Consider the following 24892-nt stretch of genomic DNA (forward strand, 5'->3'; position numbering starts at 1 on the left):
CCAGACTTACTATATATTATGAATATTTTTTAATATTATAATAAATTCTAAATTCAACAAGAATTGCTAAGCGCACTGCATAACAAATTTCATTCTACTGAAAAATTGCGAGACTCCGCTTGGCTTGTGTTTTGTTTGATGGTGTAGGTGTAGCATTGTTAATCAAAGGGTGGTTCTAACAGGTTTTTATGTTTTTGTATTTTATGTTACGAAGTATACGCTCATTAATTTGTCGTTATAGTAGTCATTAAAGTTTATATATATATATATATATATATATATATATATATATATCTCCTTTTTCATTCATTTCAATATGAGGTAATTAGTAAATTACATAATCTATGAAACGTTACTTAGAAAATATTCAAAACGAAATTAATAAAAACGCCATTAATTATTATTATATCAAATATGTTTATATTTATAAAATTTTAAATATTTAGATTTATTATTGATTTTTTTTCTAAATTATATCAAATAAATTTTATCTTCACTAAACAAAATTAATATTTCACTTATTTTGTTCTACGTTTTGGGCTTATGGATTCTTTCCTTCTGTAAGAACTAACCAACAAACATTTTTTATAATCAAACTCTTTTCTATGTACACAATAATAAATTTTAAAAAATCTCCTTTTACCTTTAAGTTAATTTTTTAATTAAACTTTTACTCTTAAATAACATTAATATAAATAATAAACTAGTATAGTAATATAAATAATAATTGCTATTAAGAAAATGTAAGAATATGTAATTAAAACAAAAGTGCTATGACATAATATTAGTTCATAAAATACGTATAAAATAACTTCGGCCACAACTGACACAGTCAGGTAGAATATTTCTTCGTAGGGACAAACGCATAGGACAAAGGACACACATCGTACACGAAGCGAGATACTCTTATACAAATATCGGTTATATGAAAGAAAGAAGACACTCTTGAGAAGTTTCTCAAAAACAGATGTTCGTACATATATATGGTATGGTTTATACATACATGTATATAATGCAATTTCAGAAATTTTTATTCTATGAATAAATATAAAACTCGATATATATTAGTAGATATAACAGATTTAAATAATATTAATATTATTTTGTTTACATTTTTTGCTCGGTTACTCACATTATTTAAATTTAATATATATATTCTGATACTTTTGCACTATTATAATCTTGTATAATTTTGTTTTTGTTTTGTTTATTGAATGATGGCCATACTTACAATATCGTTAAATAATATAGTTAATAAATAAATACAATATAGTTAAATTATTTATTGCTTTTTTAACTTCCCGTAGGGTAGTTATAGTAATGAGACAAAAATCGAAAATGAATTTTTTCGCATATATTCACGTTTAATAATGGATTTAATTAATTTAGCTATTAATTAATTAATTCTGATCAAAAATATGTAGAGTTAAGAGTCACCATAGATGTTTTTGGCGCTAATTGATGATTTAAAATTGATTATTTTCTTGACCAATGTAAATGTTACTTATTTCCCAATGTAAATGTTCGATAATAAAGAAAAAATAAATGTGAATATAATATTTACAATTTATATTGAATTCATATAAAATTTATATCAAACTATTAATTACGATCGAGCTGATCGAGCTATTACCTAAGATATTATCAATGAGTTAAATTCTGTTTTCTATATGAATTAAATAATATTTTTAAATATGGGTTAAAATAATAATTTTGAATTTGGGGTAAATATTGTTTATATATATATATTAATCTTATATTGGTTTTCAATATAATTTCAGAAAAAAATGTATCACCCCCACATTTAAAATTCATATTGAATTTATAACAAAAATGTATCAAACTATTAATTGCAATCGAGCATATGACTTTTTAAAAACTTTAATCAAGATTTTGGTGCTAATTAATTATTTAAAGTTGATTTTTTTCGTAACCCTTATGAAGACCACATATTTCCCAAGTTCGATAATACTGAAGAAACGAATCGTGGTTGCCCAGAAAAAAAGCATAACCCCCACATTTAAAAATGATATTGAATTTATAAGAAAAATGTATCAAACTATTAATTGCGATCGAGCATATGACTTTTTAAAAGCTTTAATCATGATTTTGGTGCTAATTAATTATTTAAAATTAATTTTTTTCGTAACCTTTATAAAGACCACATATTTCCCAAGTTCGATAAAACTGAAGAAACGAATCGTGGTTGCCCAGAAAAAAAAGCATAACCCCCACATTTAAAATTTATATTGAATTTATAAGAAAAATGTATCAAACTTGTAATTGCGATCGAGCATATGACTTTTTAAAAGCTTTAATCATGATTTTGGTGCTAATTATTTATCTAAAGTTAATTTTTTTCGTAACCTTTATAAAGACCACATATTTCCCAAGTTCGATAATACTGAAGAAACGAATCATGGTTGCCCAGAAAAAAAATGCATAACCCCCACATTTAAAATTTATATTGAATTTATAAGAAAAATGTATCAAACTTGTAATTGCGATCGAGGATATGACTTTTTAAAAGCTTTAATCATGACTTTGGTGCTAATTAATTATCTAAAATTAATTTTTTTCGTGACCTTTATAAAGACCACATATTTCCCAAGTTCGATAATACTGAAGAAACGAATCGTGGTTGCCCAGAAAAAACATGCATAACCCCCACATTTGAAATTTATATTGAATTTATAAGAAAAATGTATCAAACTTGTAATTGCGATCCAGGATATGACTTTTTAAAAGCTTTAATCATGACTTTGGTGCTAATTAATTATCTAAAATTATTTTTTTTCGTGACCTTTATAAAGACCACATATTTCCCAAGTTCGATAATACTGAAGAAACGAATCGTGGTTGCCCAGAAAAAAAAGCATAACCCCCACATTTAAAATTTATATTGAATTTATAAGAAAAATGTATCAAACTAGCAATTGCGATCGAGCATATGACTTTTTAAAAGCTTTAATCATGCTTTTTGCGCTAATTAATTATCTAAAGTTAATTTTTTTCGTGACACTTATAAATACCACATATTTCCCAAGTTCGATAATACTGAAGAAACGAATCGTGGTTGCCCAGAAAAAAAATGCATAACCCCCACATTTAAAATTTATATTGAATTTATAAGAAAAATGTATCAAACTAGCAATTGCGATCGAGCATATGACTTTTTAAAAGCTTTAATCATGATTTTTGTGCTAATTAATTATCTAAAGTTATTTTTTTTCGTGATCCTTATAAATACCACATATTTCCCAAGTTCGATAATACTGAAGAAATAATTCTTGTTCGGCCACAAAAAACTTGGATTTCGCCCACATTTAAAAATTATGTATAATTCGTGTAAATATAAAATTAGAGGCGTAAATCAGATGGAAAACATGTTTATTATTTGTAATAAACCATATAAAACACTTTTCCGATGAATTTTCCAAATTTTCCATAATTTTGAAAACAAATATTGTCCGGTCCATTTAAAGACAAGATTCGAATATTGCGCCACGATATTTTACCCCTCTAGCCACGATACATTTCTACTAGGAAATATTTTTGAAACTTGTTATTGCAAATTTTTCAAATTAGAAATTTAGAGATTTTCAAAATGGCAAAATGCATGTAATGTAATGCAATGTATTTTGTATGTAAAAATTAAATATTTTGTCATTTTACTTTATTTATTTATTAATAAACAAGCCGTAATCAATAATAATAAATATAATTTCAGGCTCTTGTCAAGCTTATTCATAGTTAATATTAAAATGATAGTAATTTTATAATAATCATAGTAGCTGCACAAATTTCACTTCTGAAAAAAAAGAGCTGAAAAAAAGCATTCGAACATTAAATACAATGTTCATCATCAAGTTCATCATATTAAAGTCTATTTGACCACCAGTCAAGCTCAAAATTCTTGCACAAGGTTGAAAGTTTAACTCATTTAAAACCGTAAAAAATTTAAATTAATAAAATAGCAATAAAAAAAAATAAAAAAATGGTTGTACAGGCGATCAAATGGTCAGACTACATAGATAAAGGATAAGGATTATGCATGAAAATAGTTATTGAAGTCAAATCGAGAAAATTCAGTAATATCATAAAAAGCTAATTCTTTAAAAAGTTTAACTAGGGAAGCATGAAACGGAGCTAAATGTACAAAAAATAGCAGTTTTTGAGATAACAAAGCATCCGATGATTTAAAAAACTTTCTGTTGGTATTGACAAAACAATTGCTTTTGGGATTTAATTTTTATGCAAAATTATTTTTTGTATATCGAAAATAATTTAGATTTTGATTTTAATTCTGGCTAAAGTTCTAAAGTTCACTCATATTTTAACTTTGTAATTTAGTTTATATAATTCTTATAAATATTAGACACTTTCACAGTATTTTTGATAATCTATTTTAAAATATTTAGTATTCCTCGAACATGTTGTTACGGTATGGGAAGTTCCAGCAATTTTCCTTAAGGCACGATGCCGTACACCACTATTTTACTGTTTTATTTGCTATTTTTAACTTGCCGTAGGGTTATAATTAGTAGTTATAATAATCGCAAAAATGTTTGAGTAATAAATATGCTGATTTATTGTCTTGCTGATGTATTGGGAACTTTCACCGATGCAACAACTGTCACAGTCTAAACAATTAGTTTTATAAACGGAATCGATGACTCTGTCAGACGAAAATTTAGATTTTAAAGTAGAAAACGGGGAACAAAGTGTATTGTCGAATGTAAAAACTAAAAGAAAACCTTCAACAGAAAAAAAGTTTTTTTAAAAAATAAGAAAAGCTACCCAAATAAGGTAAACAAATAATATATTTGCTAAATAAAGAAGAAGAAGAATTTGAATCAGCAGCATTTTTTTTGACAACGGATTTAACATTATTATTATCAATATTGGAAATGTTTAAAAATTCTAACCCATTTTTAATTATATTATTGATTAAATGTAAAGGATATAAATTATTTGTGGGAATGGAGCGGAAATTTTTACAGAACGAGAATGAAACGATAAGTAACTTATAAATCTACCAGAACAAGTTTAATGATTTTCATGTCTAAAAAACTGATGGAATTATCCTATTAAACTCACAAGTAAATTTCAAATGATTGTTCAACTTAAAAGAATTAAACGAGTCAAGAGTAGAAGAGATGGAATTGTTATCTAAGCACAAGAGAGCGCCATCAACATACCTAAAGTAAAAAAAGGGTTGAACAGGAAGTTTGGGTAGAACAAAAATTTTAAGTAATTGTAAAGTTAAATCTGTCAAAGAGAGGACTAATGCTAGAACCTATAGCCATACCAAAGATCTGAGCAAATTTTTTTTTTTCAAAACAGAAATATGTATTACTAACTTATCTAAGAACTTTAAGATATGTTTAAACCAGAATAAATTAATAGTTGTATGTCGTTGGATGTAATTCCAATGATCTGAAATTGCATCCAATGCAAGATTCCATGGAACATAAGTAAACAAAGAAACAACATCAAAGCTAACTAAATAAAAGCCCTGTGGAATAGTAAGGTTATTGAGAAATTCTGCTAAAATAAAAGAGTTTGAGACATTAAATTTGGATAAAATGGTGACCTTCGGAAGAATAATGCTTAAATGTTTAGTTAAATTACTTAACGGAAATGTAATGATTAAAAACACAATTTTCTAACGATGTTAGCAGCAGAAGCAACACGCTCCGATATTTTATATATTTTCACATCCTTCATAGCAATAATCAATTTTTCATAATTCACCACTTTTTTGGCAGTTCCCTGTTTTCTTAGGAGGCATGATGAGTGAAGTTATATAAATATGTAAATAAGACGTTTGAATAATTAATAAAAACACCTCATTGTGTGAAGAACCGCGTTACTCAAGTGGCCCATCCTCAGTGCTGGATTAACCCATTAAATTTATTATTCTTGGGAGTCATATTGATAATTTTATTCATGTAATGTATGTTTAAAATAAAAATGATCAAATTGATTAAGCTTTTTTGGTGAAATATTGAAGCTCTGTTTATTTTCTGTAACTTTGTCAAGGTGAAAAACCATGGCAAATTAACATAATATATTAATTGCTATTTAGTGATCATTTAAAATTCATTTTTTTGTTCGGATATAAAAATATTTTTTTCCTTAAATTTCGTATTATCTAAACTAAAATATCTGTCAATTTGGTATGCTTATGTCCAATGATTATTTTTGATAATGGCATTTTTTTTAACTTATGATATAACTTAACGTATAAAGACAAGTTTCGTTTTCTCAGGTCCACATATTTTATCGATTCAGCCGTTTTTAATAAAACATCGACGAAATATAAATATTGACTGATCACGCCAAAAAAGTGCTGCCAATTTGTGATTTGTCGATTGTCATCGAAAACAGTTTATCATCAAAAAATGTTTCATGAAAGTCGTCGAAAAAATTCTTTTACCAGTTAATTACAAGAAAACACCCCAGCCCAACTGATCTTCAACAAAAACTGATCAGTACGGTTTCCAACCAATATCTTCGAAACGTGGACGAACTATTTTTCACTTTTCTGCTTATTACACAGAAACGGCTCGGCCGATCGTCGCGCAAAACTGATACTGACACTAGTTCTCATCGAGATACATAGAATGATGAATTATTTTATAATGACTATTTTTATTACTATAATATGAGTCAATATCGGTCAATATTGGACAAGATCGGTCAATATTGGACAATATCGGTCAATGTTGGTCAATATCGGTCAATATCGGTAATATCGGTCAATATCGGTCAATATCTGTCAATATGGGTCAATATAGGTCAAAATTGTTCAATATTGGTCAATATTGGTTAATTTCGGTCAATATTTCTCAATATCGGTCAATATTAGTCAATATCGGTCAATATTGGTCAATAACGAAACAACTGGATCTGTCTTTGCCAAAAATTAATCAGAACGCTTTCCTATCGATAGGAATCGAACATACATATATACACATACATCATATTTTTAAAGGAATAACAATATGTTTAGATGAACTCGAAACGTGAGATATGCAGTAAATTATTTTGGATTCTTTTGCGATTTCTATAACTGACCCTACGAGAAATTAAAAATTGTATCTAAATAGTTTAAAATAAACTATTCAATTAAAAAAGTAAAATTTTGTCTATTAAAAAGGACGCCTGATTAGATAGGGCCTCGGACGGCAGTAAGTTTAATCCGCCACTGCCCATCCTACAAAAACACAACGTGAACAATCGACAAACTAGTTGAAAACGGCATTTAGCCCTAAGGCAAATTGCATGAGCTTCCCGAAATGTATAAGAATTGACTTAATCAATCGAAATTGAAATTTAAATGTTAATCAGTATCACTCTCAACCAATACCTTTCGGACATTCTTTGATTTTTTTAATTTTTTTTTTTACTTTTCTGCGATTTACAAAGAAACGGCTTGGCCGATCGTTACACAAAACTGAGAAAAGATAATCCACATCGAAATACATCGACTGCCTTTTGAATTTTTGAAATCTGTTCAGGCGTTTTTATGCAAACGTAGATGAAAGTTCTAATTTTGACAAACGCCAAAAAAACGATACTAATTTCTACAAAATTTGACGATTTTTTTCAATTAAACTACTTGTTGTAGGGCTCTAATATTCTAGTATAATCTATATAACTATGGTAGGGTAGGGCGGGGCTAGTTGAGCAAATTTTTACTTAAACGGATGTAGCTCCTTAATAAAAAGTCTCAATAAATTGCTATACGGCTTAATGAATTTGTTGTTTATCGCTTAACAAAAGTGTTAATACTATTTTTTGGTAATAAGTAAAATTTAAAAGCTACAGCTGTTTAAATGCAAAAAGTCAAGTATGCTCAATGTACCATATACTGTCGGTCAAGTAAGAGCGTGGCCGACTTTAACGACAGTTAATGAAAGATTTCGGTCTAATTCTTTCGTGAGCTGATAAAGTGAAGCTTTGTCCTTGATGCATTATCAAAAAAGGTTTAGTTGTAGTTGATCTTTTGAGAAAAAATTACGTTAAACGCCATGAGTGCTAAGTTACGCGTCGCGCTACGAGGCTGCGCCCTTTTGCATGCACTTAAAAGGTACCCAAATGTAGCAATCAGCTGCTGCTAAACATATGAGAAAGTTGAAGACATTTGTACAGAATTCGATACACCTATATAAAGTTGCTAAAAATGTCGATGATTTATCAGAACGTGGTTCAAATAAAAAAGAAGAAAAAAGAACAGTGAATGGGTATTTGCGGAATCCTGCTTTAACACTGCAGCAAGGACGAGCAAAATTAATGGCAAAATGTTTAGAAATATCTACAAAAATATCTACAAAACTATCTGAACCTTTCTTCATATTCATGATCTGAAATAGCGCAACACTACGGGGAAGCCTCTGACGACTGAAAAACATGTGCTTCTTTTCCGCTTGAGCACATGAAAATATTGTTAGAGATTTTGAAAATGTCATTTTCACTTATGAAAGTTCTATATGAGCACGTACTGCCCTCATCGAGCCGTTAAATTAAAATCCCCTGCCCCTCATAGAGCCGTTAGACTAAAATAATCCGTTAAATTAGTAAAAAGCAGGCGTCGGAGATGCCAGCCAATTGTACACTCCGGTGGTGACTGGACACATGTTGACCAAATTGCATCCTTGCTTTTAACGTATACAATACATATATAAATATTAAAGTTTCATAAAATAATTATTTTTATAAATTAACCCGGCCACGCTCTTACTTGACCGACTGGTGGGGCAAGTTGAGCACTAAGAAAGTATAATGAAATTATATGTTCAATGTCGATTAGTGATGAAATAAAATAAGTTTTTAATAACCAGTTCTATATTAATAGTCTTTATTGACAGAGAAAACAAAACTTATAGTAATTTTCTTTGAATAATTAACCAAAAATAGAATCAACAAAACAATATCGTATCTTAGGAATTATTTTACCATTATATTCAGTATTTTTTTTTAAAATCATTATTTTTTATATTATTACTCATAGACTTAGCTTAAATCTTAAAAATAATAATTAATTTCTGGAAGTTAATGGTAATTGTCTTAGTGACAGAACAAGTTTAGCAACTATGCTCAACTAACCCCAACTCGGAATTTCAAAATAAAAGTGAGTTTATAAAAAAACCGTGAGAATTACACCCAGAATCTCTGCGCATATTAAAAGAACTATAATTATATGGAAGAATAACATTTACCTGATTAAAAATAAATAACATTTGACTAAACCAGACGAAAACTCGTGATGAATTACTTTTTTACTTTTTGGTCTGAAAATAAACAAAACGCCCGTGATCCTCACTCATTTGTCCAGCGGCCACTAGCGATCGCGGGATGTTTATTTCTCCCAAACCTCTATCTTTCCGCCATATAATGCCGAAACGGACGGTGAATAGTTTTCGAGATATTTCGATTGCTCAACTTGCCCCTATGCTCAACTAGCCCCGCTCTGCCCTATCTAGCGTCAAAAAAATCGTAGATAATTTTTTTTATTACAGAAAAACGGCTCGGTCGATTATCAAAATAAACTAATCAGCACGACACCCAACCAATATTTTTCAAACGTTTTTCGAATTTTCAAAATCGATTCAAAATTGCAGACTAAAACGTGCGCAAAAAATTTTCACTTTTCTGCTACTTACATAGAAACGGCTTGGCATCGCGCAAAATTGATAAACGCTAGTCCTCATCGTATTATATCGAATGGCTTTTAAATTTTTGCAATCGGACTATCCGTTTTTGACAAAAAGTCGATTTACGGCAAAATATCTGTTCACATACACACACACACACTTACTTTTTCCAAATTTGGTCTCATTTGATTCAGAATGGCTTAAAACGTCGAGGAAAATGAATCGTATTTTTTATTAAAACATAAACTTCTCATTTGGGAAGTTAAAATTACTTTGCATTCCAAAGATTATATGTCTATATAATATATTGCATAATTACTTGAATTTTTTTCGCAAAAATATGATGACATTTCCTTGGCGGAATTTTTAATCGCGTTTTTCTATACAGTATGAAAGTAAGTTAAACTATTCATATATTTGTACTACTTTGCAATTATGCACCATATTTGCAATCAGTTAGTTTTTTTCGTACTCAACATTTTGACTAGAAATTATTGATATATATATATATATATATATATATATATATATATATAAATATATATATATATATATATATAAATATATATATATATATATATATATATATATATATATATATATATATATATATATATATTAGGGTGGTCCTTAATATGGACGTTTTCGGAATTTTCCTGCTCTTAATATTAACTTTTAGAAAGCGCGCGATTCAATCAAACTTTGCATGGAAATAGCATGAAAAAAAATTTGAAAAAAAAATTATGTAAACTTAGCAAAAATGTTAAATAAAACTCATTCATTTGTTCGCTAAACAATATCTAAAACCATTTTTTACATTTTTGAATTTTTTTTATGCTATTACCATACAAAACTTTGATTGAATTGCGCTCTATCTAAAAGATAGAGATCTAAAACTTTCAGAGAATTGTTCTTTATCAATTTGGAACTATTTGAGCCATGAGAAGCAAAGCAATTCGAAAATGTCCATATTAAGGAACACCCTAATATATGTATATATATATATATATATATAATATATATATATATATATATATATATATATATATATATATATATATATATATATATATATATATTTATATATATATATATATATATATATATATATATAGCGGGCTGTCAACACGCACCGCATTTGCTGTAGCGGCTCGTCAACACGCATCACATTTCTACTGGACAGATAGGCTCATATAGTGACAGCACGGAGGAAACAAAATTAATTCAAGTGTCAGATCTGATCTGGCTTTTGTTTCTCCCTGGTCAAAATTTGCCAAAAATTATAAGTCTTGAAACCTTTTTTTTTAATTGTGAATAAGTAAATATCAACTATATTTTATATATGATCAATATGATTACACATAGTGTTGTCAATACTAATCATACATAAAATAAACCAAGTATAAAACATAATATTTCATGAAATTTATTATGTCTACAATTCTGGTATTTAATATGGACCACGCTTCCATATTTTGGTGACCTCCGAGAGTGAACTAGTAACACACATTAAAGAAGGTAAGAAGATCAAGACATATACTGAAGTAACAAACAAAAAAAAATTAAAGTCTCATGAAATATTAAGAAAAGAATTTTTAAAAATATAAATAATTATTATAAATAGCTCACAACTGCCATAACTCGAAGAGCATTCTAAGCATACAATTGAGACTCCGACCACGCACTTCGAGATCAACAACAACACGTGCTCAATAAATCACTTATTATCCTGGTAAATAATGTCGATAAGCACCATGGCAGCAGACAGGGAGCATCAGCAAACAATTTGGCAACCGCCACATACACTCAACCGCTAACTCACTAGCGAAGGGCCACATACACCCAACCGCTAACTCACTAGCGAAGAGCCACATACACTCAACCGCTAACTCACCAGCGAAGGGCCACATACACTCAACCGCTAACTCGCCAGCGAAGGGCCACGTAAGCAATCAACCAACTCACCAAGCTAATACGGCAGTCAAAACGGCCACTGTCACAAACAAATAAAATTAATCACACAATCTCAACCAAAAAATTTAAAAGAAAGTTCAAGATGGCAGTCAGATGCGAAACAATCTTTTTCATTGGGGCGGAGTGATGTAGCGGGCTGTCAACACGCACCGCATTTGCTGTATCGGCTCGTCAACACGCATCACATTTCTACTGGACAGATAGGCTCATATAGTGACAGCACGGAGGAAACAAAATTAATTCAAGTGTCAGATCTGATCTGGCTTTTGTTTCTCCCTAGTCAAAATTTGCCAAAAATTATAAGTCTTGAAACCTTTCTTTTCAATTTTAAATACAAAAATACCAATCACATTTTATTAACGATCAATATGATAACACATAGTGTCGTCGATATTAATCTTACTTAAAATAAACCAAATATAAATAATATTTCGTGGAATTTATTATGTCTACAATTTGGATCATTTTGGTATTTAATATGGACACGCCTCCATATATATATATATATATATATATATATATATATATATATATATATATATATACTAGCTGACCCGGCAAACGTTGTTTTGCTAGGTAAGGTATATTCTAAACAATTTCTAGAGAATCACAAATATTAATACTTGTATATAAGGATGTGTTGTTTGAATGCTATATACAATGAAGTATTATAAAAACATTAAACGCCATTAGTTTGTCTATATTTTGTCAATTGAATTAAACTGAAAGATTTATACACTTTCTATAGAAAACATAGTATAATCCATCCAATTCTTTTTTGGTCTTTCGACTTATTGATTACGTTTCAAGTTTTTCAGATTCTTTTTGGATTCTGGATTTTGTGTATAATTGTAGATAATACTACTGAGCTTATACAAAATTTTCAAATTTTTGCGAGGAGAGATAGAAAATGATTTAAGTATTTTTTCTTTGATCTGCTTTTTGAAAGTTTCAAGTATTACCATTCGATGAATTAAAGTAAATTTATTAAAAAGTATATATGTAGAGCAGGGCGAGACACAAAGGTCCAGCTTGACTTTGAGCAAATATAAACTATATTGTAAAAACCATAACAATTATATCACAACAAATGACACATATCAAACTAACAATTATCTGACTACGTTCAGTAAATTCCTTTTACTTTATCTTTGTAGAAATGTGCTTTTTTGATGTCTTTCAAAAATTTGTTATTTAGTCCTTTTTACCCTATAGGCGGGGTAACTTGAAACGGGCAGGTGGCAAAAAGGTTTAAAGCCGTATTATAATTTTAAAGGTATTTTACAAAATATTTACATTTTTAACTAATGCTAAAAACTACCAACGGAAGAAAATACTTTTATTATGGATTTTCTAAAATTACCGTTTATCTCCCCCATTTCAAAAATCTTTGGTGGTGGACATTTTTAACCCCAGACCTTCATATATTTTTCGATAAATTCTGTGAAATTATAACTGGGAAAATGTTATTCGACAAAATGTCCATTTGATCTATACCAAATTTAGGTACTGAATTTAAATAACATAAATAAAAAATAATATAACCTAGAAAATGTTTTATAAATACCAATGAGTATATAATTATACAAATGAGATCTTTCAGAGTACCGTGTTTGAGAAAAATATGCCAAAAAGTGCATTTTCATATTAACATTTCAAAAAAGATGATATTTTGAGTCTCTAGTAACACTTGCGGCCCGTTTACTAACGTTTTCTTATATAATTACAAACATAGCTACTTACTACAATTTAATCATAATTAAATAATATTCACGTAAAACATCCTATTGAACGTAACGAACGAACATCATCTGTCAAAAACGTTTGACATTTCACGTATTAACCACCGTGCATTGTTTTATTTAAATTACGCTTCTACATACATTTTTAAATTAAAAATGTGAAGTTTCTACGCGATTTTGAAATAATATCTCACCTTTCCGACGATCTCTGGATTGTCACGAATTTTTCAAGACTAAGACTGGCCAAATACAAGAAAATAGTCCGGCCGATCTTTACCAAAATCTAATCAGGTCGATTCCCAACCAATATCTTTCGAACGGTTTTTGAATTTTTAGAATCGATTAAGAACTGCGGGCTAAAACGTAGACTTTTTTTTTTCTGCGATTTATAAAGAAACGGTTAGGCCGATCGCAGCGCAAAACTCACAAACGATAGTCCTCATTGAGATACATCGAATGGCTTTTAAATTTTTGAAATCGGCCCAGCCGTTTTTGAGAATGCCCCGATTTACGGTAAAAAATATGTTCACACGCACACACCCATACTTTTTCCAAATTTGGTCTCATTCGATTCAGAATGGCTTCGAACACCGAGAAAACATAAAAATTTTGAATCCAATTTTTTTATGAAAACATGAACTTCTCCTTCCGGAAAACATGAATTTCTTTAAAAAAATTATTTTACATCCATAAGTTTTTGCTATAATTCTAGCCAATATTCAGTGGAAACTAAAAAATTATAAAGAGTAAAAAGTACTTACAATTAGTTAATCTTAATATTAAAATAGAACATTCAGTAGTCAGTTGTCAGTATGTGGTAATGCACTACTATGTAATGTATACATTATTCTTATAATTAAACAAAATTTCACAAAATACTAACTTAAAAAATCTGAATTAGATAGTGTGTAATATATGTGTTGTTTATAAACTGGTTGAAGACATAATGGAAAATTTTTAACTTCCCGAAAGAGAAGTTTATGTTTTCATTAAAAAAATCCGATTCGCTAATTTTATGTTTTCTCGACGTTTCAAGCCATTCTGAATCGAATGAGACCACATTTGGAAAAAGTATGTATGTGTTTGTGTATGTGTATGTGAACAGATTATTTGTCGTATATCGACGTTTTCTCAAAAACGGCTGCACCGATTTCAAAAATTTAAAAGCCATTCTATGTATCTCATTGAAGACTAGAGTTTATCAAATTTCGCGACAATCAGCCAAACCGATTCTTTGTAAATCGCAGAAAAGTGAAAAATTTTTCGTCCACGTTTTAGCCCGCAATTCTCAATCGATTTTTAAAATTCAAAAACTGTTCAAAAGATATTGGTTGGGAATCGTGCTGATTAGTTATTGCTAAAGATCGGCCGGGCCGTTTTCTTGTAATAAAATGTTAAAAAAAAATTTCGACGATTTTTATAATTTTTTTTTTGACTGTAGATACCATAGTCTTATAGTCCTACGGCAAGTCATTTAATTTTTAAAATTCTTCATAGTTTGCAAAAATTAATATCGTTTTTCAGACATTTGTCAAAATTAGACATTTCATTGACGTTTTCTCAAAAACGCCTGAACCGATTTCAAAAATTTAAAAGCCATTTGATGTACTCAATGAGGACTATCGATGTCAGTTTCGTGCGGTGATCTGATCAAAAACTGTTGGAAAGATATTTGTTGGGAATGATACAGATTAGTTTTAGGTGAAAATCTACCGAGCCGTTTTCTTGTAATTAACTGTTGAAAGAAAAATTTAAGCCGATTTTCATGGATTTTTTTGAGATATATATCATGATCTTATAGAACTTACAGAAATATTACGGTCTTACGTTCTTACGTCTTATAGAACTTACTGAAATATTACGTACTACTAAGTAGTTTAATTTTAAAAATTCATCAAAGTTTGAGAAAATGAGTAGTCTTTTTGATGTTTGTTAAAATTAAAATTAGACAATTTACTTGGTATAACGTTAGAGTACTTGATCTTAATGAACATACTAAACCATTAAAGTCCTACGGAAACTGGTTCAATTACAAAAATGGTTGATTTTTGATTTTTGAAAATTTGCTTTTAGAAAATACTTCGAGTTAACGTGGTTGTTCGTTTCCAATAATGTGTAATAAATCCACTCGGAATACTTTCAATTACTTATAAACTAATTCATATTTTATTGATTAAGTCGATTATTTAACATATCGGGAAGTTCATGTAACTTTCCTCAAGGCAAAATACCAATACCAACTGGTATTTAAACATTTTTACCAAGATTCTACACTTGCGTGTAACTAAATACGAATTCTTTGCGCGACATTTTTATTGTCTTGTGAGAAATTTGGAAATACTATCTAAATAAAATAGTTTTGATTCGCACAGTGCGTATATATATAAGATATATACATTTATGAAGAATACTGTGTTAAGATTGGAATATTGAGATGTAAAAATATATGAATATTTTAGATGTAAATATGTATACACTGCACTGCAGTATTTTAATTTACATACATCTTAATATATACATATGCTTGTATCATAATACGGCCAATGTATGAGTGCGTGTTTGAGCTTCAAACATTTATTTCTACTTTTAGGTATAATAAATTACAAAATACAGTATTCAGGATTGGAAGATAATGAAACTGATGTGATATGTATAGTTGAAGTGTATGATCAGTCTGGGACTTTCATACTTAATAATATGGCTGATGCTGACTTTTCGGGTACCCTACATATTCCACAGGCCAAGTTATGGTGGCCTTATTTAATGGATGAGCATCCCGGATATATGTACACATTAAAGGTAAATCATCATAAAAATTCAACTTGCTCATTGCCATTTAATTTCATTCACTTATTATCTTCTCCCCGATAATAACAATTTTATACCAAATCAAAATATTCGATAAATATTACTTTTTTATCTATAGGCTCAATGAAAATTTTCCAATAACTTCTAGTTTCTTGCTCAATTAATCATTTTTGACTTAGCAGTGAAAATATATGAACGCGGCTGCATTTTCGTAAAAGAAAATATAATGGGATATCAATTTTTTGTTAACGTTTTTGAATTGATGAGTAAGCTAATTTTTGCATTATTATTGTTTATTAGTTTTTATTTATTATGGTTACCTAATATATCCCAGTATTGGCAAATCATAATATAATTTGCGAAAATTATGATTATAGATAAGGATGCTAGGAGCTTCTTGTAAAATGTTTTATTTGAATTAGCACATCTTGAGATCCACTGATTATATTTGTATCTAATAATTATGGATAGATGTAACTTTTTCTCTACCTAAACAAGTGAACAATAATTTTCTAGAATACGTCAGCTCTTCTACTATTGAAAAATAGTAGTAAAGAGCTACACTAAACTCCACACTATTAGGGACCTTAACGTGTGGAGGGGGTCAGACTAACAGGTATATTAAGGAAGCAGCTACCTTACTCGATCTCTTTTCTCCTCTACGGGTCGAGTAGTCAACACCTGGGCAAAACAAGTAAATCTAACAAAAGAATACCGAAGAAAACTTTGTACATATTATTTGTAAATAAACATTAATTTTACATATAATTGTAGAGTCTTAATTTTCGTCAGAATTCCCGTACCAATTGCAAAAGTTGCAATCATGGTTTCTTCATTTGTAGGTATATCGTCAGTATATTTAATGTAGCAGACCAAAAACACTACTTTGCGGAACTCCGGAAAAAATATTTCTAACAATGGAGGAAGCATCATTGAAACTGACAGAGAATCATCTATCACACAAATATGATTTTAGGGGAAATTTCAATACAATTGTATTCAACCTACATCAATCAAAGTGAAACTTCTTTTTTGACCTCACTTTTACAACTGTCTATTGTTTCTCCAGGCATAACACACAGAGGGAACAGAAAGACGAGAAATTTTTGAAACGCTAGGAACTAGGTTTTTAGCAAGATGTTATTTCAACAGTAAGCATCCAAACTGGGTTTCATGCCTTGTTAGTCCTAAAGGAAAATAGCTGAATGTTATTATACAACAAAATAACCACGCTTTGCATTACACAGGCACCAACATATTGGCCTCAGACCCGGCCAGGATTCTGGACTTACTTGACTTTTTCATTTCTGTTGGAAATGACTACAAATGCTACTACCCAATTATGATTTATCAAAAAACTGACTTCATCGTGATTAAAATAAAAATTAAATAATACCTATTGATCTTATTGCACAACTAGAGACAATGAATTTTACGCAGAGTATGTTCATAAAAATTGAGCAAATCATTCAATCATAAATATTCACGTAAAAAAAGAGCGCGCGTAAGGTTGATACGCGATTGAAGTAAAACTTATTTGCTACTGTACAAGATGGAATTTAAGTAAAAATAAATACATCATATAACGAATTTGAATAATGTTTATTAGTAATATGGTAACACTTTTTATGTACACACTTACTAGTGTCACCCATTATACACATTTATATAATAATAAATTATAAATTATATATTTATAAAGCATTAAAAATATGTATAATATTTATAAACAACTAGTGGGGCGTATGGCATCCTGGCTTAAGGCAAATTGCTGGAACTTTCCGTACCAAAAATTATTATTTTTTAAAAAGATTAACATTTTTGAAAAAAAATTACTTTGAAAAAAAATAGATTTTTAAGAAACTAAAAATTTATGAAAAAAAAATTTGGAAAAAAGACTTTTTAAATTTTTATTCAGATCAGTTGTTTCTCTTGTTAATACAAGTAAAACGTTTTTTGAATTATTAACATCGGACACTCCGTTCTCCTAAAAACTGAGTTACCGTTTGTGGCACTTTTTGCCCCGTATCCTCGAAATGGCTAGATCTGCTTATGCCAAAAACTAATCAGCACGTTTTCTTATCAACAGCAATATATCAACAGCAAAATCTTTTTTGAATGATTGAAATCGGTTGAACCGTGTTCCCGAAATCGTCGACGAACAGACATACGTCTATTTTTTATAAGGTATTCCAAAATGTTCAGAAACCCCTGCAACGTAAAGATATAAAAAAATTACATTTTCGATTTTTTGCGATTAATATAACTTACCCTGCGGGAAGTTAATAATGTAATTAAAGTCATACTTCAAATATGACGTGATCGGTTTTCCATTGTAATTAGCATTTAGAAAGAACCATAATTAGAGAAATGAAGTGATTGGTGATTAATCAATGCTATAATAATTGTTTACTCATCATGTAATTGTGTTTAAAAAACTTCATGAAATTAAAATTAATATACATTTATTGACAGCTGGTATTTTTTTACTTTTAAATTAATATACATTTATTGACAGCTGGTATTTTTTTTACTCTTTCGCTGGCGATATAATCTCATTCTTTGAACAGCTGTAATATCTGTCTTGTCTAAAATATATTTTCCATTTTAATAACTTAAGAACTTATTTTTATAGAAATTTAATTTAATAACTAATATATTATTTATAGAAATTACGAATACCATATAAATAATTTCCTATCAATAAACTTACTAATCATGAATCTTATTAATCAATATTTTCAAGGAACATGGTTATTTTACCCTGTTCTGATTCAGGCATTTTTCATTAAATAAAGATTTGTAGTACGATGTAACTAAAAAATGTTTATTTATCTATGCCGATTTCCTTGACGATTACGGTACGCATACAACGTTGCTGCCGTTACGCATACAACGTTAACGCCGGTACGCATACAACGACAGATCTCTAATCACATACACAACGACTAATTACAATCGACCCGTATATAGAAACTATTTCATCGAAACCGAATGACGCACAGTCAGCCGCAACGCATTTCCGTTGCATTGGTAAGAATTTACACCCAAGTCGCGCCTAAAAAAGTTTTACTTCAAAAAATGTTTTTTAGCAAAATCTTGAATTACATGTCAAATGATTTTATTTATGATATCTAAAATTCAAACAGTTCTGAAATGTTACGGTCGGTAAAAGAATAGCCCATACACTTAAATTTTGTTTTTTTAAGTAAAATTTCATTTAGGCACGACTAGGTTGTAAATCGGTACAAATGCAACGGAAGTGCGTTACGGCAATGGAGTGCCAATAATTTGTCATTCGCTCTCGATTATTACAGATTTTCAAAGATGAGATTATATCGCCAGCGAAAAAGTAAAAAAAATACAAACAGTCAATGAATGTATGTTAATTTTATATGCATGAAGTTCTTCAGACACAATTACATGTTGAGTGAAGTTGCGAAACGATTGTTTAGGCGTTGTTTAACATAATCCAATGTGTGAACGAATATTATAGAATTTATTAATCAGCAATTACTTAATTTCTCTAATAAAGGTTCATTTCTAAATGCTAAATACAATGACAAACCAATCATGTCATATTTGAAGCATCACTTTAATTACATTATTGTGTTTAAATATTATACATATTTTTAATGCTATTATAAATATATAATGTATAATGTATCATTATATAAATGTGTATAATGTGTATAACACTAATAAATGTGTGCATCACGAGTGTTACCATATTACTAACAAACATTATTAAAAATTGTTATTTGATGTATTTATTTTTACTTAAATGTCATTTTGTACAGTAGCAAATAAGCTTTACTTCAATCGCGTGTAAACCTTACGCGCACTTTTTTTTAAATTCTGAATTATGTATTATATTTGTATAATGAAATAAATCAAAATTCTTATTATATACATTTTTGTGAAAATCATATATATTTATTCAATTTTCAGATTAAATTAGCTGCTGAAAATGGAGAAAATTTCGACGTTTACAAACAGGCTATTGGAATTCGCACCATATCATGGACAAATACATCTTTACTCATTAATCACAGGAAATTATATCTAAGAGGTTTTGGTAGACATGAAGACTCTGACGTTAGTATTTCTTAATATATTAATATTGTTATCATGCATGCCTAAGAAAAAATGGATGTGTGAAAACAAAACTCCAGTAAATCAATCAGTCATAAATCCGAATTCATTAAATCAAAATTTTAAAAATTTAAACAACATTTCTCCGGCCTTAAAGCCAACAATTCATGACTCATTCTATGCAGACATAGCAAAAAATAAATTTTCTGTTTCAATAATTCACAATCAAATCCCGAATCTGAAACTCTACTAGCAACGTTCATTTTGAAATTTAAAACTATGCTCAATCAGCTCTTGCAACAGAACACCATTATAATAAATATAGTAGCCACGGTTGTCACACAAAAATAATTAAAATTGCTGTATGGATTGTCAACGGTATATAATAACCTCACAAAAATTAAGTAAAATGTTTTTTAACTTCCCGTAGGGTAAGTTATTGTTAATATTGAACTTAATAGATATCTTATTAATCTTAGAATCACACTTCGCAGAAAAAACCTACTTTAAAATTGATAACTACAACTACACTAATTATAATTCAAATCAAGCAAGTGGCAGGGCTTGCGGCGGTTCGGAAATATTAATCAAAAATAATATAAAGCATTTTGCTCTGCCAAATATTTGTGATGATTATCTACAAGCAACTCAAATTTCTGTTGAAATAAATTTATATAATTTTTATGTTTTTGCTGTTTATTGTCTACCAAGATTCAAAATTTCTTGTTCTCAGTATTCTTCAATTTTCTCACAATTAGGTAATATATTTATCATTGGTGGCGACTTTAATTGTAAAACCATAATTGATTGAAAAATATTTCCAAAATTAAGGCCTACAAGCGTTATTGATATAAAAAATAAAATAGAACATTTTTCTGAAATTGTACGTGAAACAAGCAAGCAGTTCACCCCGAATATTATTCCAAGAAATGATAATCTAATAATTCCGCAAGAGATTGGCACTTTAGACTTCTATATAAAATAAAAACAACTTTTCCAAACTACTTTTCCAAATATTTTAAACACATTCTAATTTAATAGAAAATTTTGAATCAAAATGTGACTTTGAGCATTAGAAATATAGAATGCGGGGTACCACAGTGTGCTAAGCCGGTACTTTATCTCATATTTAAAGCGATATGCCCACAGATGATCTTGTCAGTCACAAAACTATTTATCTAGTCACAAAAAATGATTTTTAGAATGGAGTATCAAAATCATTATCGAAAAATCTCAGCACATAATTGTTTCACTAAAACACCACAACAGTCCTTATCACCATAAACAAATCAATAATTCTACTATGCAACACTGTCAAATATAGGCATGTACATATACTCGAAATTGACTAGAAAATGCACATTGAAAATAAAAGGACACAAATCCAACTGAAAATAAAAGGTTTTTACTAGCTTTTTGGGAGAAAATCCGAAATCTCTCTCGCTAACAATGTACTTCTGTGCAAAACTATAATAGTACCCATTTGGACTTATAGTAATGAACTAAGTTTTTTTTTTATTTATTGGCTTTTGATATACATAATAAGGCCAGATGCCATCTTACAATTGTTTACAACAAATTCTTATTGAATCATTAACTTATAAATTAATTTTTGTATTATTAATAAAATTAAATATGTATTTATACATTTTTAAATTGTTACTAGCTACTAATGATTGTACATTGATTGGGAAAATAATATTTTCTATAAGTAAATTTATTATTAATGTTTTTCTTTCGTTTTGGAATAAGTTGCATTCTCTAAACAGGTGATCTATTGTTTTCTCTCCGCTTCCGCAATCGCATGCTGAGTCCGTTATAAATCTAATTCTTTTCAAGTGGTTCTTGCAGAAGGTGTGTCCAAATCTCAGTCTACAGATAACCGAGATGAAAATTCTACTTTTTTCCACGTTTTCAAACCATGTATTTTGCGATACCTTATTCTTTGTTAATGCGTATGTGATGCCTTTCGTTTTTGTTGATTCTGCAAAGAATATTTGCCATTTTCTTATATACTGTTGTTTGATTACGTTATTTAATTCTAAGGATGGAATTTTGTCACAATCTTTGCCGCTATGGCAAGCTTCTTTGGCTAACGCATTTACTATCACGTTACCATTTATATTTGCGTGTCCTTTAAGCCATACTAAGATCATTGACTTTTCTCCTACATTTCTTTCGTTGAGATTGTTTATAATTTCATATACCAATATATTTGTATGCTTGCTTGGATTGTTTATTGCGATTATGCTCGATTTGCTATAACTGAAAAAGATCGATTTATTTACATTTTTGTCTCTAACATATTTTGATGCTACACAGCTCCGCTATAAAGATGGAGGCAAATTTTAGTAATTTAATTTTTTTCTTATATTTGTGATTAGGTATATATATTGCACATCCAGTTCCATCTTCCATTTTTGAACCATCTGTATATATGTGAAGGTGATCGGGCCATTTTGAGTTTACTTTATTTTCAAATTCCCAATTTTTTATTTGTTTATTTTCAATAGATTCTCCTACTAAGTTGGCCTCTGTTTTGGCGTAGGAATTTTTATATGAATAATATTATGGAAATTGATAATAAGACTTGATTTTGCAAATTTTTACATATTCCTCATACGGTTGTAGGTCATAAAAGCTCGTTATTAAAGGGGGAGTAGGTCTGTTTGTCCAATATGGTTTAGTTATATGTAATCTTGCCAATTCTTCTAGTTGCCTAAATTATGGCAAGCGTTATTCAATTTTTTAACTAAAAATCTTTTAGCCAATAAACGTCTTCTTATATCTAGCGGTGTTTCACCTGCTTCAGTCAGTAGAACGTTTATTGGGGTAGAGCGGATGGCTCCTAGACAGATCCTAATGGCTGAGTATTGTATTTTGTCTAGTTGATATTTTTCTTTTTGTCTCAAAGCACCATAAATGAAGCATTCATAGTCTAGCTGTGACCTTATCATATTTTTATATAGTAACAGACATGCTCCTTACGAATGATGTTTAGCCCTTTTTCGCATTTTGCGTTTAGTTCCTGGATATGATGATTAAATGTCATTTTGTATCAATTTTTTTTGTATCAATAACATTTGTATCAAATGTTATGCCCAAAATTTTAATTTTATTTTATATCGTGATTTCTTTATTGTTTATTTTTATATTGTCTGTACTACTAGGATAACGATGTCTTGTGAATATTGTAGCTGCACACTTGTCCTGAGATATATTTAAATTATTTAGGATTAACCATTTTTCAATTTCTTTAATTCCATCATTCATTTCTGCTATACACGATGTTAAAGTCGGTGTTGATATGTATATATAAATATTGTCTGCGTATTGCAATTTTTTAATGCTTGTGTGAAGAATATTATGAAAATCTGCGGTCTAAATATTGAATAATAAAGGACTAAGTATAGAGCCTTGTGCTATTCCTTTACATGCAACTTTTGATCCTATCAATCCGTCAACTTGTCTTAAGTATATATTTCTTTGCGATATTGTTAACAGAATTATGTTAATTAGTTTTTGTGGAATATTTATATTAATTAATTTTGTATGCAGTATATTATGGTCTATATTGTAATATGCTTTATCAATGTCTATTGATAATAATAATAAATAATGATTCATTGAGTTCGATATGTGTATGTCATTGGTCAGTGTGCTCAGTAAATCCAGAGTTCCCATTCCTCCTCTGAATCCAAACATCGCGTCGTTAAATATTCGTTTATTTTCTACGTACTATTTTATACGTTCTTTCAGCATTCTTTCAAAAGTTTTAAAAAATACACAAAAGTAATGAAATTGGTCTCAAAATTCGGTATTGTAGGATTTGGTTTCAGACATGGTATTAGTATGTTATTTCTCTATTCTTTAAGGATCCAATTGTTTGCTATTATATCATTAAATATTTTTATTAATTTGATCTTCAGACTGTTTGGAGACTCCTTAATCATTTTATAATTAATTTGGTCAAATCCGGGAGCAGAGTTTTTTCTTTTTTTAACGCCTTTTCCATTTCTTTTAAAGTAAAGGGAACAATTAATTCGTTGTTCTCATCTGAATTTTTTTCTATCTCTATTTGTTTATTTTCGGCAAAATCAAGAGTGAAGTTTTTTAGATTTGCTGTATTTATCATATTATTTTTATTATTTAGCAATTTAATCTTGCTCCATATTGAAGTAGGATTTGAATTTTTATTCATTGAGCTAATGAATTTAATCCATTTCTGCTTTTTTTTTAATTTTTTAAAAGTCTTTTCGTCAGAGCGTTTATTTTTTGGAAGTTGATATAGTTTTCATAGTTGTACTGCATGCGTAGTTTGCGGAATGCTTCTTTCCTTCTAGATATGAATACGTCGCATTCTTGATCCCACCACACGGAGGGTTTGAATAACGTTCTTTTTGTGATCTTGAATTTTTTTATATTCTTTTCTGCTGCTGTTTCAATAATTCGGATAACATGTTCGTATTTAAAATTCTCCTTTTCTCGAAAAATAGGTAATTGTAACATTCTTGTTATGTCTTCAGCATATCCTTGCCAGTGTGCTTTCTTGATGTTCCACTTTTTTGTAGCGATAATATTTCTGTAAGTTGGGAATTCCACATCTATGTT

General features: G+C 29.2%; 1 protein-coding gene across 1 annotated transcript in view; it reads left to right on the forward strand.

Annotated features, from left to right (window-relative positions):
- The window catches only part of LOC113371439 (beta-glucuronidase), a gene marked incomplete at its 3' end in the record, with an annotated part of 608953 nt that overhangs the window by 188275 nt on the left and 395786 nt on the right, over positions 1-24892 (forward strand). Inside the window, 2 exon segments of the mRNA XM_026612065.1 lie at positions 15969-16177; positions 20138-20284. Of these exon segments, the coding sequence (XP_026467850.1) occupies positions 15969-16177; positions 20138-20284 (356 nt within the window).

This window comes from Ctenocephalides felis, unplaced genomic scaffold (genome assembly GCF_003426905.1).
Source record: "Ctenocephalides felis isolate EL2017-DRISC unplaced genomic scaffold, ASM342690v1 CF-g0.4_SCAFFOLD_01492, whole genome shotgun sequence".
NCBI lineage: Eukaryota > Metazoa > Arthropoda > Insecta > Siphonaptera > Pulicidae > Ctenocephalides > Ctenocephalides felis.